The 14,679-nt window shown below is 29.9% G+C and overlaps 2 protein-coding genes across 2 annotated transcripts; both read right to left on the bottom strand.

Annotated features, from left to right (window-relative positions):
- Positions 1-18: 18 nt before the first annotated feature.
- LOC145741511 (Golgi to ER traffic protein 4 homolog) lies at positions 19-1,519 on the bottom strand. The gene has a single exon (XM_082559106.1). The coding sequence runs from the start codon at positions 1,369-1,371 to the stop codon at positions 406-408; it is 966 nt and encodes a 321-aa protein (XP_082415232.1). The 5' UTR covers positions 1,372-1,519; the 3' UTR covers positions 19-405.
- A 1,702-nt stretch (positions 1,520-3,221) lies between these two features.
- LOC145741503 (ammonium transporter Rh type B-B-like) lies at positions 3,222-14,583 on the bottom strand. Its single transcript, XM_082559097.1, has 10 exons — positions 14,430-14,583; positions 13,118-13,277; positions 12,342-12,537; positions 10,823-10,973; positions 9,820-9,967; positions 7,708-7,874; positions 7,039-7,176; positions 6,491-6,627; positions 5,335-5,530; positions 3,222-4,168 (listed from the first exon to the last, which is right to left on the bottom strand). The coding sequence occupies exons 2-10, from the start codon at positions 13,266-13,268 to the stop codon at positions 3,956-3,958; spliced, it is 1,497 nt and encodes a 498-aa protein (XP_082415223.1). The 5' UTR covers positions 13,269-13,277; positions 14,430-14,583; the 3' UTR covers positions 3,222-3,955.
- Positions 14,584-14,679: the final 96 nt, after the last annotated feature.

A 14,679-nucleotide genomic window follows, 5' to 3' on the forward strand; every position in this document is an offset into this window, starting at 1 on the left:
TATCTATTTCTAAAACTGAAAAAAGAAATTAGATTTTGCCAATCATTTTAAAATATATATAAATACAAATTATTAATTTTTTTTCAAAATTAAAACACCATAATATTTAGGAATAAATTAACAAAATAAATACGTTGCCAATTAAAAAATTAGTAAGTAGTTTGAGATGCTGTTTATGTATTAATATAGCAATTAAACAATGGTAAAATATAATACTTTTTTGTTCAATTTTTAAAATTAAAAATATAAAGGTAACATAACTTAAGCTAAATTTTTATTAACAAAAATTAAGTTTTCTTTAAAGTTTAACAACTATTTGAGGTTGAGAATATATTTATAACAGCACTGAAATTAACTAGGAAGCACATTTTAAATAATTGAAATTTGAAAGTTTTTTAAATTTTTTTAGTCTAAATCTTCCTCCATCATGTTATTAGTTTCCGTATTATTTAAATTATCAACTGACGATCCTTCAAAATCTTCGTCACCGTTTAAATCATCGTCAACAAATAAATTCTGCATCATTGTTTCGAACATCCCTTGTCGTTTCTTCGGTAGTTTTAACCCGAAATAATTTTGCCCAATTTTTTTAAGATACCCAGCATAAGAATAATCTCGGCCTAATGTTGGCTCGTATTTTTCGCACAAAATTGTAAAAACTGACAACTTTTTCCCCTTAACAGCTATCAGTAGAAAGCAAATAAAATTGATTAAAGCCATTTTGAACGGAGGGTCACTTCTACGAATTCCGGGGTGTAGTCTCGTGTAAGCTAAAAACACACCGTTAGCATCTTGTTCACGTTGTATACATAATAACTGTAAAACAACTTGGGCTAGAAAAAGATCGACCTCATAGATTTCGCCATGAGTGCAATGATATTGTTGCAGCATCTCACCGAACAGTTTTCCATCATTGGAGTACAAAAAATGCTCACGAGATTCTGGATACATTTTATTTTTCCAGTAGTCAACAGCAAAAATATGTCGAATTCTAGGGTCTCCTGTTTTTACAGAGTTGGTACAACTTGCAGACCATGCTATTATCTTTTTTTGAAACGTTTCTAACTCAACCATATCAATGGGAATCAACAAATTTAATTCTTTAATCGTTTCTACAATTTCGTCGTCAATTTCTGTGACGTTTTTTTCTAGTTCCTCAACATATAGCATACACAAGTGCGCAGCGCTGCCATTCTGCTTATTTTCAGCCAGATATTTTGCACCTTTTGTTACCAAGTCCCTCGCATCTTTGGAAAGTCCTTTGGAGCTGTATCGATGATACAAAGTGATATATAATTGGTGAGATTCGTAAAAATTATTCGTTTCGACAGATTTCTTAAGTTTTTGCTCTAATCTTCTAACGCCGTTCATTTTTAGAGGGTTAAGGCTTAGTCCTTCAATACAGCTATTATTTTTTGAAACTTAAACAACAAAATTTAAATGATTTAACGTTTAAAATGTATTTTTCTTTTATTTATTGTAAATAAAAACGAAATTACAATAAAATTGCTGTATTGCGTATGACGTCACAACAATATCAGCCACATTGCTTCTAGCATTATCTCTTTAAGTTGTTTATCCCCAATAAGCTAATTCGTGTTGTTCTTTTAGAAACCTATTATAACTTTCAATATAACAAAAATTAAAAAATACTTGTAGATAATTACATTACCTAGATTTTAAAATGTCACAAATTTTGAATTTTTTTTAAATATATAAAACCCGCAGCATGGTGTAATGGTCAGAACGCATGGGTTCACTACATAAGGTCCTGGGTTCGATCCCAACTGCTATTATGCTGTAGCGCCCTTAAGTAAGGCGCTATATACGGTATAAACTGCTGCCAAAAAATACCTAATCAGCAGCTCATAATTACCGGGCATTTACAGTTTATAATATCCCGAACTGCCAAAGGCAACTGGGTCTGGATAACAGTTGATACTCTATTTTAGGTTGTGAAGTCGTCCTTTAAAAAAGGAATAGACAATATATTGGTTGTTCAATTGTTGTTATAAACTCTTGTTGTTTGTGGTTTAATATATGTTGTATGTGAAATAACTAATTAAGGAAATATTTTGCTCGCTTTTTTTGTTTTTAACATCAGCTAAGTGCGATCTCTAGATGTCGCTGTAGAGCTAATAACAAACTTAGTTATTTAGTCTGAAAAGCCTTTATCTAAAATAGTTGCAACCTACAATACCAAACAATTCTGCACGTAATTATTAAAAGATTTTGAAGCACATTGTATAATTTTTTTGTGGTTTTAAAATAAAAATTGTATGGTATTATAAAATAACTTTAAAAATACAATTATTGAACCACCATGATCATATTGGAAATGTTGGTTCAACTACAAAGTGTATTTATTAAGAAAACCACCAGATTATAAGCCTTACAACATGCTGTATTCAATGCCAAACTTGGTTTTGGTATTTTAATTTCAAGCTTGTTTCCAACTCGATAAACATACTTAAGATTAAAGTGATAAATTATAATCTTTGGGTTAAGCTTCGAAAGTCTGAAGATTACATGAAGACTTAACATTCTTGAAAGTTTGTGTGGGTATGGTTATTAACCCAAAAAGTTAGATGGATTATACATAGACTACAGTAACCTATATTGGGTTTTTCCGTTCCACTGTAAAGGTTATACGCAATAAATAAAGTTTGTAGCTTCGTTTTTTGGCTATACATTTATTTTAGATACACAAATTATCAGTTTGTTGTTTTTATATAAAGATATGTTAAATTAACTTAAAACTACTATTTTAAAATAATAAATTTTTAGTTAAAATTACTATATTTAAATTTTTTAGTAACAATTACTAAATATATACTGGGTTTGGTGACCATGCCATAATATAATATAAAATCTTTGTGTAAACATTAATAATTTTGGCATGTTTTAAATCATTAAATTGATTTTGTCATTTTTTCCCGTCGCATTGTTGTAATATTAATTGTATATCGTATTTATTATTTACTTTTATCAAAGCACGAAAAACTAAAATAAAAAAATATATTTAATTTTTTTAGTAAAAATTTCTATATTTAATTAAATATTCATTCTTTAAAAGTGTTTACGTTTTGTGAGCAGCATTAATTTAAAAAAAAAATTTATTAATATCAATTTTATTATTAAACTAAGCGAGTTATTAAAAAATTGCAATTAACATAAAATACAAGAAAGTAATTTACATATTAAAAAATATTTTCATATGATAAAGCACTAAGTTAGTTAATTAAACACCAATATGTAAAGTAGTTTTATACAAAATCACATTTATTAAATTATGAACTTGGTAAATAACAATAGTTCGATTTATAAATGTTACAATTTTGTGACCTCGCCAATCTAAACTAAATTCAAATTAGGCATTACAACAATAAGCCTATTAAGACCACATTAATCCAAATGTACAAGTACATACAATATACAATATACAGACAGATTGATCCACAGACTGGGTTCCGCAAATCATTCGAAGCATTCAAGTTTCAAATTTAACCGAGCATCGAAATCTTAACTTTGTTTTTTTAGTGTGGTTCACTGGTCTCATATATTACAAAGCGGAGGGTAATTAGAACGAAATATGACATGTGTTAGTTTACACTCCTTCGCAATCGCATTTTAATTGGACGAACTTTGCAAATCATATTGTTAGAAATAATTGTACATGTACTTGCAAGTTAAACAACAAATTAATACAACTGTGATATTACTGTCGAATTTACAAAAACACAAAACAAAATATTGGTCATTATTTGGTATTTTTTAGATGTTTTTTAATATCGAGTATCGGAATTTATTAGTTTAAAAGTCTTTTTTTTAAACTGGTATTACGTCTACAATTAAGCGCAAGTTAATACTTGCAAAAACTGTAAACAAACAAGCAAAACCAAGCTGTTTTAAATTTGAATTTTTTAGGGTTTAGTTAAATGATTTGGCAACACTTTTATGCAGCTGTTTCAACCACTTGGGGCGCATCATTAACTTGTTCTTTTTGTTGAGGTTCTTGTTTTTCTTGTTGTTGTGGTAACGCATCCTCTTCTGATGACGTCGACGGACGAACTTTGACCTCGTCATGATGTATTGCGTCATTGGTTCGATCTTCCATTACCATGAGAGGCGAACCGTTCTTTCCGGGGGATGTAGGTTCATCTTCCAACTGTAAAAACAACCAACTTTTATTAGTGGATGTATTGTGGGGGTTTAAAATTAATCACAACCTCGCAAAAATTAATCACAAAAAGACCCTTTGTTGTTTTTTGTCCGTTTTTTGTATTTTTTTATAAAAATTGTGTAATAATTAAAATCTATGAAGTTTACAAATATAATTCTAATAATATATTTTAAATGATATTAAAAGAGTTTAGAATAATCACTTTCGCAAAAATATACCTTTTAAATTAAAATAATAATATCAAAACTAAATTTATTTATTTTTTGAGACTTTTAAATAGTTTTATTTGATTCAATTGCTGTAGTCGGATAAAAAAATGGTTTAACTGTAATTACAATTTTGTTGTGCACTTTTAAGTCATTTATAAATTTGCGAATTTACTTTGCCATAAACTGCAACGTAGTATTTTTAGCCGTGCAAAAAATGAGCTGTAAGAACAACTTAAAAGCAAATAAGCTTCGTAGATATCAAATTGTAGTTTGTGTTGTTTTTAAAACTACAGATATGGTGCAACAAACAAGTCTGTGTAAAAATTATGCGCAATGTAAAAAAATATATTTTTGTTGTTTTTGCTCTGTACATTTAAAACCGTATAAGGTCGTGCAAGTTTACAAATATTTAATCCTAAAATTATTTTCATATTATTAATCCAATTTTGTTTGCTTCTTAAGGCTAAGCTCTTAATTCGTATTAAACCTTTAAAAATCCAGTTGTGTATTCTCTAAACAGATTTAAAAACGATTTTCTCAAAAATTATGTGATTATTATAAAAACTTTTTTCAACTAATTTTAAGATTTTTTAAGATATTAATTTAAATACTTAAACCTTTTTTTTACAAATTGTGCATTTACTTTACAATTTTAACAAACCGAACTATTTTCATGGGAGTGTAAAGATTCCAGTAAATTAACCGCTTAAACGTTACCTAGAAGACCTACATCGACTAATTAAATTTTGGTTCACTTAATTAAGTTTCAAAAATTAATTAAAATACTCCAGCAGACAAAGCGCATCTTCCCACCCGCTTTGGAGCGGTTTACTGTTGTTTCCGATTTGAAACCATTAATAGCTAACTAGCCAAGTGCAACTTGTGTCTTTTTATGTAATAACAAAATAATAAGCAAATAACAATATTACAGGTTATGCTCACCAGCCAGTAGTTCATATCTTCAAACATATCTGCCGATTTCACCGATTCAATTAACGGAATTTTAAGTAAAAATCCAGTTATTATACCACCACCTATGCTGATACCAAGAGTAACAGCAAGCCCTGCTAACTGAAAGTTGGCTTGTTGTTGAAATGTGTATTCGCCATCAGCTACCTTGGAATATATGCTGCTGAGCCTAAAAAAGTTAATTCTTTTTTTAGCTTTTTTAAAGTTATGTTTTTTATGTTTTTTTTCTGTGATTGAATAAAGATCATGATCGCCTAATTCGACCAAAAACACTCTGGAATTTTAACTTTGTTTTGCAAATCCCAATCTTGCAACCAAAGCGAAATTTTGCGGGTTCACAGACCAATTATTTTATCCACATGACGTCAATGACACACCTCCAAAGTCAGACCACATTTAGTCACGTGATCGGCCCCGCAAAGTCACGTGACCCGCGCCACAATGAGACCACTTTGTTGGATCGGATGACTTGCAAGTTGTGTGCTTTTTGCGTGCAAGAAATTAGTTAAAACGCAATTAACCGTGGTTAAGTTAACCATTGCAGTTGACGATCGGTTTAAACGCAAATATTTGCCAGGAATTTTAAAGTTTGTACAAGCGCGCTTGCTTGTTAAGCCAATAGTCTTAACATTCTTATACTCGAGTGCAACTTGATCTATAGAGAGGCCAGCAACGTATTCGCATGGCAATTAAAGCACGCGATTATGCTTGAAAAATTCTTAAGGGTCACTTAGGAAATATAATTGAGTTGGTCACCGTAAAAAGATGAAAAAAAAACTTAGAAATGCTTTAAAAATTATTATGTTGCTATTCTATATGCATTTCTATAGTATTTTTTTTTGTATATATCTTTATTCTCGATGTGGAATAGTCGAATGCGCGACCCAGTCCCGAGTTGCCTTTGGGATATTATAAATATAATTGCTTGGTAATTATGCTGCTGATTAAATATAGGCTCAGCAGGAGTTTATATCGTATACAGCGTCTTACTTAATGGCGCTACAGCATGAGAGCAGTGGGGATTGAACCCGCGACAATAAGTGTTCTTACCACAACACCACGCTGCAGGTATATGATATATTCGTACGATTTTACACTTTATTTTTAACAAAAGACTTAGGTTACTTACTGGTCAGGATCATATGTGTTAGATGTTGTTAACTTGGCCAAAATAACGGCAACAAATGCTGATAAAACACCCGGCATTCCGTGTAAATTATGAACCCCGCACGTATCATGAAGTTTGATCGCTTTCATTAAAGCAGGCTAAATAAAAATAAATTTTTGTTAAAACATTATAGCAGATAAAAAATCTTATGGTAATACATTTTTAAAAACATAAATAAGCCTATGTTAATTACTGTAGGCATAAAATAGTCTTACATTAGTATATTATTGCGGGCAAAAAAAATCTACGTCAATACATTATTTTAAGCATATTAATGTTTAAAAAGTCATTTTTTTAAAACATATTGCCTTTTTGCTATAAATTTAACACAAAAAACGGTAATTAAGGCAATTTTGAATAAGAATTATAAACGGTAATTTAATCAGAATTGTTTTATTTTATCTTATTGTGCTTTAAAAAATGTAAGATCAGGATTTTTTTAAGGACACTGTTTCATTTGTTTCTTGATAGCCTTTCATAAAAGAAAATAAAAAAATGCACTTCGTTACCGTAACATAAGTGTAACCGACGACTGACAACACCCCAGCAGTGGTTCCAACGATCAGAGATCCCATTGGTCCTATATCAAGGCTCGCCACTGAACCGGCAGCCACGCCCCCTGCTAGGGTTGCATTTTGGACATGGACCTAAAAACGTAAAAAAGGGGGTCAACTAAAATTTTTTGTTTCAAAATTTTTGAAAAATTTAAAAAAAAAAAATCGTTTTTCAGTACTAAAATTTAAGGAAATTGTTTAAATATTTTTGACTTTTTAAGTATTTAATTAAGCGATTAGGTTGAACTATCGCATTTTTCGGATGCAAATACTCAGGGGTAAATTTTAAGGTTTTTGCAACTTTAAATTCTTTAGGATTTAAAATATTTGTTGGTGGATAGGTAATGTTATATAACAGATGACATCATTTTTTAATTTTAAACCTGACCTTTTTTTCTCTGGCAAAAACTTTATACATCAATATACTTTTTATATTTTTTGCCCTTTTTATTTTAAATTGTTTGTTATTTTAGATATAAAAAACGCTGAAATTGCTAAAAAAAAACTAATGACGTAACATTATCCGGGTAAAATGGGTTTACTAACCCACATACCAATAAACTGGGTATACAAATTTGTCAATAAGACCGAATTAAGGCACTAAAAATTGATTTTAAGTTTTACCATCGAAAGTTTTCCGGTTTTATCGACGACCGACGAAAGAGCGAACGCGGCAATACCAGAAGCTGCAAGAGATAGCAAGGTTGTGATGACAGCCCGGTGAGCTATTGCTGTTCCAGCGGCAGGTGCACCGTTAAAACTCGGCCAAAATAACCATAAAAATAGCGTGCCTTGAAAAAATGATAATGTTTGTTAAATTTTAAAAATCTTGCTGAAAATTAAGGTTCATCAGACACTAAAATAAAATAAAAAAGTAGTAGTTGTAGAAAATTATAATGCTTTGGTCTTTAAATTTAAAAACTATAGAAAAAAAATTAAAATTAGGTCATAGCAAAGACGTTTCCTTACGTTAATATGATCCCGTTAACCTTATAGAATATTAAAGGGAGACAAAATAGCCAGAAATATTTATTTTATTATTATTATTGTTTGTAATATGTTTGTTGATATAGTTTTAAATATGTAGTAGACAAAAGGTTTTCGCATATTGAATTTAGAATTTTTTTGCAATTAGAGCTTTAAGAAAATAAACTCAGAAAATTTGCTTAGTATCAAAGTACAATAGAATTTTTTTTGTTTTTATTATAAATAAGTCTTCTTATACCACAGATTTCTAGCTATGAGTGTTACTATCTGTGCTAAGAAAACAAATGCGATACAATAACCACAGTTTCACCATAAGAGGGGTGTTGTACACTAAAAAACAACTTGTTGCTTGAATTTTTTTGGCAACAACTTTAAACTTCACAAGATAACACACGCAAACAAATTTTAGGTTTTGGGTGGCCATATTTTTGCTGATTATACATTTAAGTTAAATTTATCGGAGCCTATAAAATGGTCGATTTAAAAACGTCAATCAATTTTTGGGTGTTTCGGTTTGCAAATTTTGCACTAGATTTCTAAACGCATAAACAGTGTCTATCTTAGAGTTTCCAATAAGCTTGAAATACGCTTATTCGGTTAAAAGATTATTTAAATGTCATATTTGTACTTTTTTTTGTAAACTGTGAAACTTATTACAAAATATCTAGAGATGCGCATGAACAGTTAAACAGTTTAAATCCTTTGTACTTTGAAATCTTTAAAGTGTTATGTTACAAAGTTTTGCAATTTTGTAAGTGATGTATAAAGCATGTTAGTATGGTTGACACTGAATCATAAAATGGCTTTAAAACCTTTAAAAAATGTCTGTGGTACTTACAATTTAATTTTTAAAAGCACTAAAAATTGATTAACTTAAAAAAACAGGTTATCTTATATTTTTGTGAGACGTAGAAAGTACCAAGTAGCGTAGTAAACGTATACAAGCTAGTACTTTCTACGTCATCACAAACAGGGCTTCCCTTTTCTTTTTTTTTTAATTAATTTTAATTTTTTTTTAAAGTTGTATAACTTAAAAAGTAGGTGAAATTATTTAGGTTAAACTCATTTTTGTGTTCAGTGACACCAACTTTATTAACTTTTGTATATAAAAATATCGCTAATATATGACTTTAAAAAATTAAAATCTTCAAATATAGAAAAGAATAAGCAAGGCACAAGTGATTCTACGATTTTATAGCAAAAAAAAATTATTAATTTTATTTTTAACCCATTTTTATATAGGCTATTTAGTACCACTATAGTTCTTAGTAAACATAATTAAAAGTAAATAAAAAACACGTGCTTAACTTCGTCATGTTTTTAAAAATCGTGATGTGTAAAATTTTATGTTTTATATAAAGGTAAATAACGTTAAAGGTTAGCTTATAGACTATAAAGGTGTAATAGTGGTGCCACCACAAAAGTTGTTAAACATTTTTTGTTACCATTTTTTTATTGCTTGCTAATGCATGAAATCATTTTGCAAATTTTGGCAAAGTTTAGCAACACGAATTTAAACACAATATAATCAGTTGCCTGCCCTATGGTATGCATTTTAATTGTCGCAATATGGTTAAACTCTTAACTAATATATGCCTGTGATATCTATGTACATTTTTTAAATTTAAAAGCCTATAAAATGAAAACCTATTCATACATACATATACATACAGATATATATATATATATATATATATATATATTTATACATCGTCGACCAAGCTTAATTACATACATATTACTACTTACCTATCATGGCAAATATATCAGAGTGATAAACCGATCCCTCCTTAGCCACCCCAGCTTTAAATTCACGTCGCCAATGTACCGCTGAAACAGCAAGTCCAAAGTAGGCTCCGAACGCGTGAATAACTAAAGAGCCTCCGATATCTGCAATCTAAAACAAATTGAAATAAGATATATTATTAAAAGTTCTTTGATCCCAGAACATAATGATATATATTGGTCTTAACTTTTTAATGATTTAAGACTAGGCTAAAGCGTTGTTAAGTTGTTTCGCTTATTCAAAGTATGCTATATTAGCCTTTTATTTTATCAAATTGCGCACTTTTTCAGTGCAATTTGCATATTTGCTTTATAAAGTATGTTCGTCAGGTTATTTTGATATAGTTTTTGTAACTAAAGTCTTTGGCAAATAGTCATGGCTGATGTAACTTCTGATATTAACATTTAAACAAGCACGATTTGGCATTTTATTTATAATCCTCTACTTCAAAACGTGTTTAATAGGAAAATAGATTATTTTAGAAAATGAAATTAAAAGTAATATTGGAAATTGATTCAAACACGTTTTTTTTTACGTTTTTTATATAAATTTTCGAACACGTTTATTATAATGAATCAAATACGCTTATTTTTTTGGGGGGTTATTTTTTTACCCTCGATGGGTTTAGGTCAAATGCGCGATCTAAACATAGAGTAACATAAGTTACTCCGACCCAGTCTAGAGTTGCCTTTTAGCAGTTTGGGATATAATAGCCCGATAATCATGCTGCTAAGGTAATTATGCTGCTAATTAAATGCTGGCTCAGCAGGAGTTCATACCGTTTATAGCGCCTTACTCAAGGGCGATACAGCATGAGAGCAGTGGGGGATTGAACCCACGACCTCAAGGTGGTGTAGCAAGTGTTCTTACCACTACACCACGCTGCCGGTGACTTAATATATTATAGTTGTAAATATTAAACGCAAAACAATACTCAAGACAAAAAGATTACAACTTAACCTGTACCTGGAATAAATGAATAATAACAAACTCGTTGACTGAATAAAATACAACTTCTAATATCGCCATTAGAACAAGCTGAACTGGACTTAGAACACCTAGCACTGCCCCAAACGAAATTAAAATTGCACCAGCCGCAAAGTCAGCATTCAAAATACTAAAAAAGTGAAAAATATTTGTAAAAAAAAATAAAAAATATTTAAAAGTAAAATAAATTAGATTTTAAATTTTCTAAATATTTAAATATTTTGCAATGCCAGTTTATTATATTTAATGGGGCTATTAATAGTATTTGGTGTTTGTTTTTTTAGTTTGCTATTGTTTTTTGATGTATCATATTCTAAATTTTAGAATTAAATTTGTAGTTTTTTTGGTTCATTTTTGTGGCTTTTAGTTTTCCTTTAGGCATAAGCAAGGCTAGGCTAAACCTGCTTTAAGCCTATTCGTGGCTTCTTTAAAACCTATATTACAGTATGTGCTTAAGCTTTTCTAGCATACAGTATAGATTTGTACTTAAATTTAAATTCAGTTATATTTATAAATTTGCAAGAAATTGGTTAGTTTTAAAAAAAGTTAAAGGTAGAAATGGATATAATTGGTGTTATACTATTATTTGGTTTTTGCAGAAAAAGACAACACTATGTTGTTGTTGTTATGAATGATCTGTTTTGCTTATAGTTAAATTACGACATTCAAAAGTATTTTATGATTAAAAATGTTGAGTCAGTGGTTACGGTTAAGGTTAAACTGGCTAATCACTTGAGGTCGATGCGGTATTATTTTATACTCATGTTCAAAACATGTTATTGCAATCGAAGGAATTACGTCAAAACACAAGTAAATTTTTCCTTAATCTTTAAATTGTAAAGTAGCATTTTTTCATAATATTTTAATCGCTTTTACGTTGGTATACACAAATGACCGTTATAAGGATAAAGCTTTAGGCCTAAGCTGGTATTATAACGTAGAAAATGTCATCAGCAATTTCTAAAAGAAATTTGACGTCAATTTTTGAAATTTTTTTACGGTTTTTTACTAATTATGTTCGCAAATAAAGATTAATTACTTTGTTGTGGTTGTTTAAGTGGAAATTTTACGTTGTTTATGGTTGGATTAATTGTGTTTTTGGTCAACCAACGTAAATATTTTTGTATTTGCCGTGGATAATAATTTCTTGAATGCAAATGAACATATTAGGAATTAAATAAATATCCAATAAAAATAAAAAATATTTATCTATAAATTAATGGAAACCAAGTTTCGGACTTTATTAATTTTTTACACCATTTTAGCGAAATTTATGTAAACTTTTTTTCCAAAATTAAAAAAATAATTTTTTTAGAAAAAAGATTAGGGTGGGATAAGGTTAATAGAATACATTTTATTGCTGATAGAATAAAACTCTAGGCTTATGATTTTCGTTAAAATGCCTATTTGGTAAAATGGTTTTCAGTAATATAACGATAATCCTAAGTCAGTTACATTTATGGCAAATCAACACACAAATACTTAAACCTATTTATACCTCTCTAGGTCAATGCTAATCTTTCCAGTCTCCTGTATCGTCTCAATATCGAAGCAACCTCGGATGAGGATGGCCCACTGGATCACTAGTGCAGAGAGCAGAAGGTTGAACCCGACTGAACCGAATCCATATCGTTTTAGGAACGTCATCAGAAATCCGAAACCGATAAAGATCATGACGTGAACATCTTGGAACACTGTAAAAATAAGGTAAACAAAATTTACTGTTATATCTCTAACAGCGTGGTGTAGTGGTAAGAACACTTGCTACACCACACATATGGTCGTAGGTTTAACCCCCACTGATCTCATACTGTAGTGCCCTTGAGTAAGGCGCTATAAATCATATGAACTCCTGCTGACCCAGCATTTAATCAGCAGCATAATTAAACTGTCACAGGCAACTCGAGACTGGGTCGGGGTAACAGTTGTTGCTCTATGTTTAAGTCGCGCATTCGACTTTTCCACATCGAGGATAAAGATATATACAAAAATATATATATATATATATAAAACCTCTCATTTTTTTATATTATTGTGAATTAATAATGTTTTGAAGAAATTAGACAATGCTCTTTTTGTAAAAAGGTAAAATAGCTTATGTATTGTAACACTTAAATGTATTAAAGACTGTAGATATATAGGATGATATGTGACTATTCTAAAAAAAGTTATAATTTTAAAAAACTGGTTTTATATACAATCACATAATTTAACGGGTTTACCAGAAAAATGATCGTTATTAGTTTTTTACAATATTAAACCCTTACAACATACTTGGATATAAAACTTCAAAGTTGTCTTCCGACGTCGAATTCGGGTTCGTCCCGGCGGCGCCCGAATGATCCCCATACTCGACAAACTGGGAGTACAAGATGATCAGGATAATTTGGGGTACAAGTAGTATGCCACTAAATACACCTCGCATTTTGAGTATCTGTTAAACAAAACACATTACGTATTACACTTTTTAGGCGTTGTTGTGCTAAGTAAGATTTTCAAAATACTGTCTTAAGTCACTGAGGCTAATATGCGTATCTACTCTAAGTCACAAGGGCTAATATGCGTATATACTCTTTGGAGAAAAAGTATACAAAAAACTATAAAATTACAGTTTTTGATACACAACTTTAAAAAAACAAATCCGCGAAAAAGCACCTCAAACCGAATATTATGTTATTTCTAGTTACTGGCACCAGTTATTTTTAAAAAAACTTATGCCTTTAATACAGTTATTGAGTATGTTATCTTACTATAATTTGTAATTTTATACTTTATTAACCTAAAGCTTATACATTACAAAATACGCATAAAAATCACTTTTACAAGTTTTGCAAGGATGTGGAACTATAGTTCAATAGACTTTACCAGACAGAAATCGAAAAATAAACTTTTAAACGGAAATAAGAATTAACAGACGGGAATATTAAATTTCCGTAATATTGTCAGGCATAAGGTTTATAGCTTATAGTGCACGAAAGCGTGATAGGGATTTATTATTCACATCTGAATGCGTTTTGCACTTGGCCACTTGAAAATGTGACTTTAGTTAACAGACTGTAACTTTAACGATAGTAGTTTAAGGCTAAAAAACACTTTATAAATAGAATGTGAAACTAAAGGTTTAAGATTTTTATACGCTTCAAAATTTTGGTAAACGTTATATACGGTTTAGTTTAGATGATAGTTTAGTTACCTACATTAGCCCAAATATTTTAAAATTAGGTTTTAATAAGGGAACTATTTAAAAGTCTAAATGTCAGTTAAACTGGTTTAATATTAAGATAACTACGTTATAGTTTAAATAACACTACTAAATGTATGCCCATATTCGTACATTCCGAGCCCCTAAGCTACACTTTGTTTGCTGTGGGTAAATGCTACTGATTATTATTTAGCATCGGAAGTAATAGTTAAAAATTAGTTAACAATGCCCTTAAGGGTTTCCTAAAATTTGTCAAAAAAATGTAACATTACTTAAGCAAGTCCTACATTCGAACATATATAAAAAATGATAATAATTTTGCACTAAAATTACACTAGATTTAATATTTAGGTTAAAAATAAAAAAATTTAAAATTTGACTTACTTTTGATTTCTTTTTGTTGGCGTTTTTGTAGCCTTGGAAATTACTAAGTTATCTTACAATACAAAACTCAAATGCAATCTCGCTGGCAAAAAGTTGGTGCGTTTTCGACTTTTCTTGTTTTTTTCGTCCGTTTCTCTTTCGTTCGACGTTTCAGAAACTTTTTCTGGCGCGCATATTTTTGTTCAGACCAATCAGAAACGTTCACGCCTATAAAATGACGTCATAATACTGAATTCGAAAACTTTTTTGC

This window comes from Corella eumyota, chromosome 2, assembly GCF_963082875.1.
Source record: "Corella eumyota chromosome 2, kaCorEumy4.1, whole genome shotgun sequence".
In the NCBI taxonomy this organism is placed as follows: Eukaryota; Metazoa; Chordata; class Ascidiacea; order Phlebobranchia; family Corellidae; genus Corella; species Corella eumyota.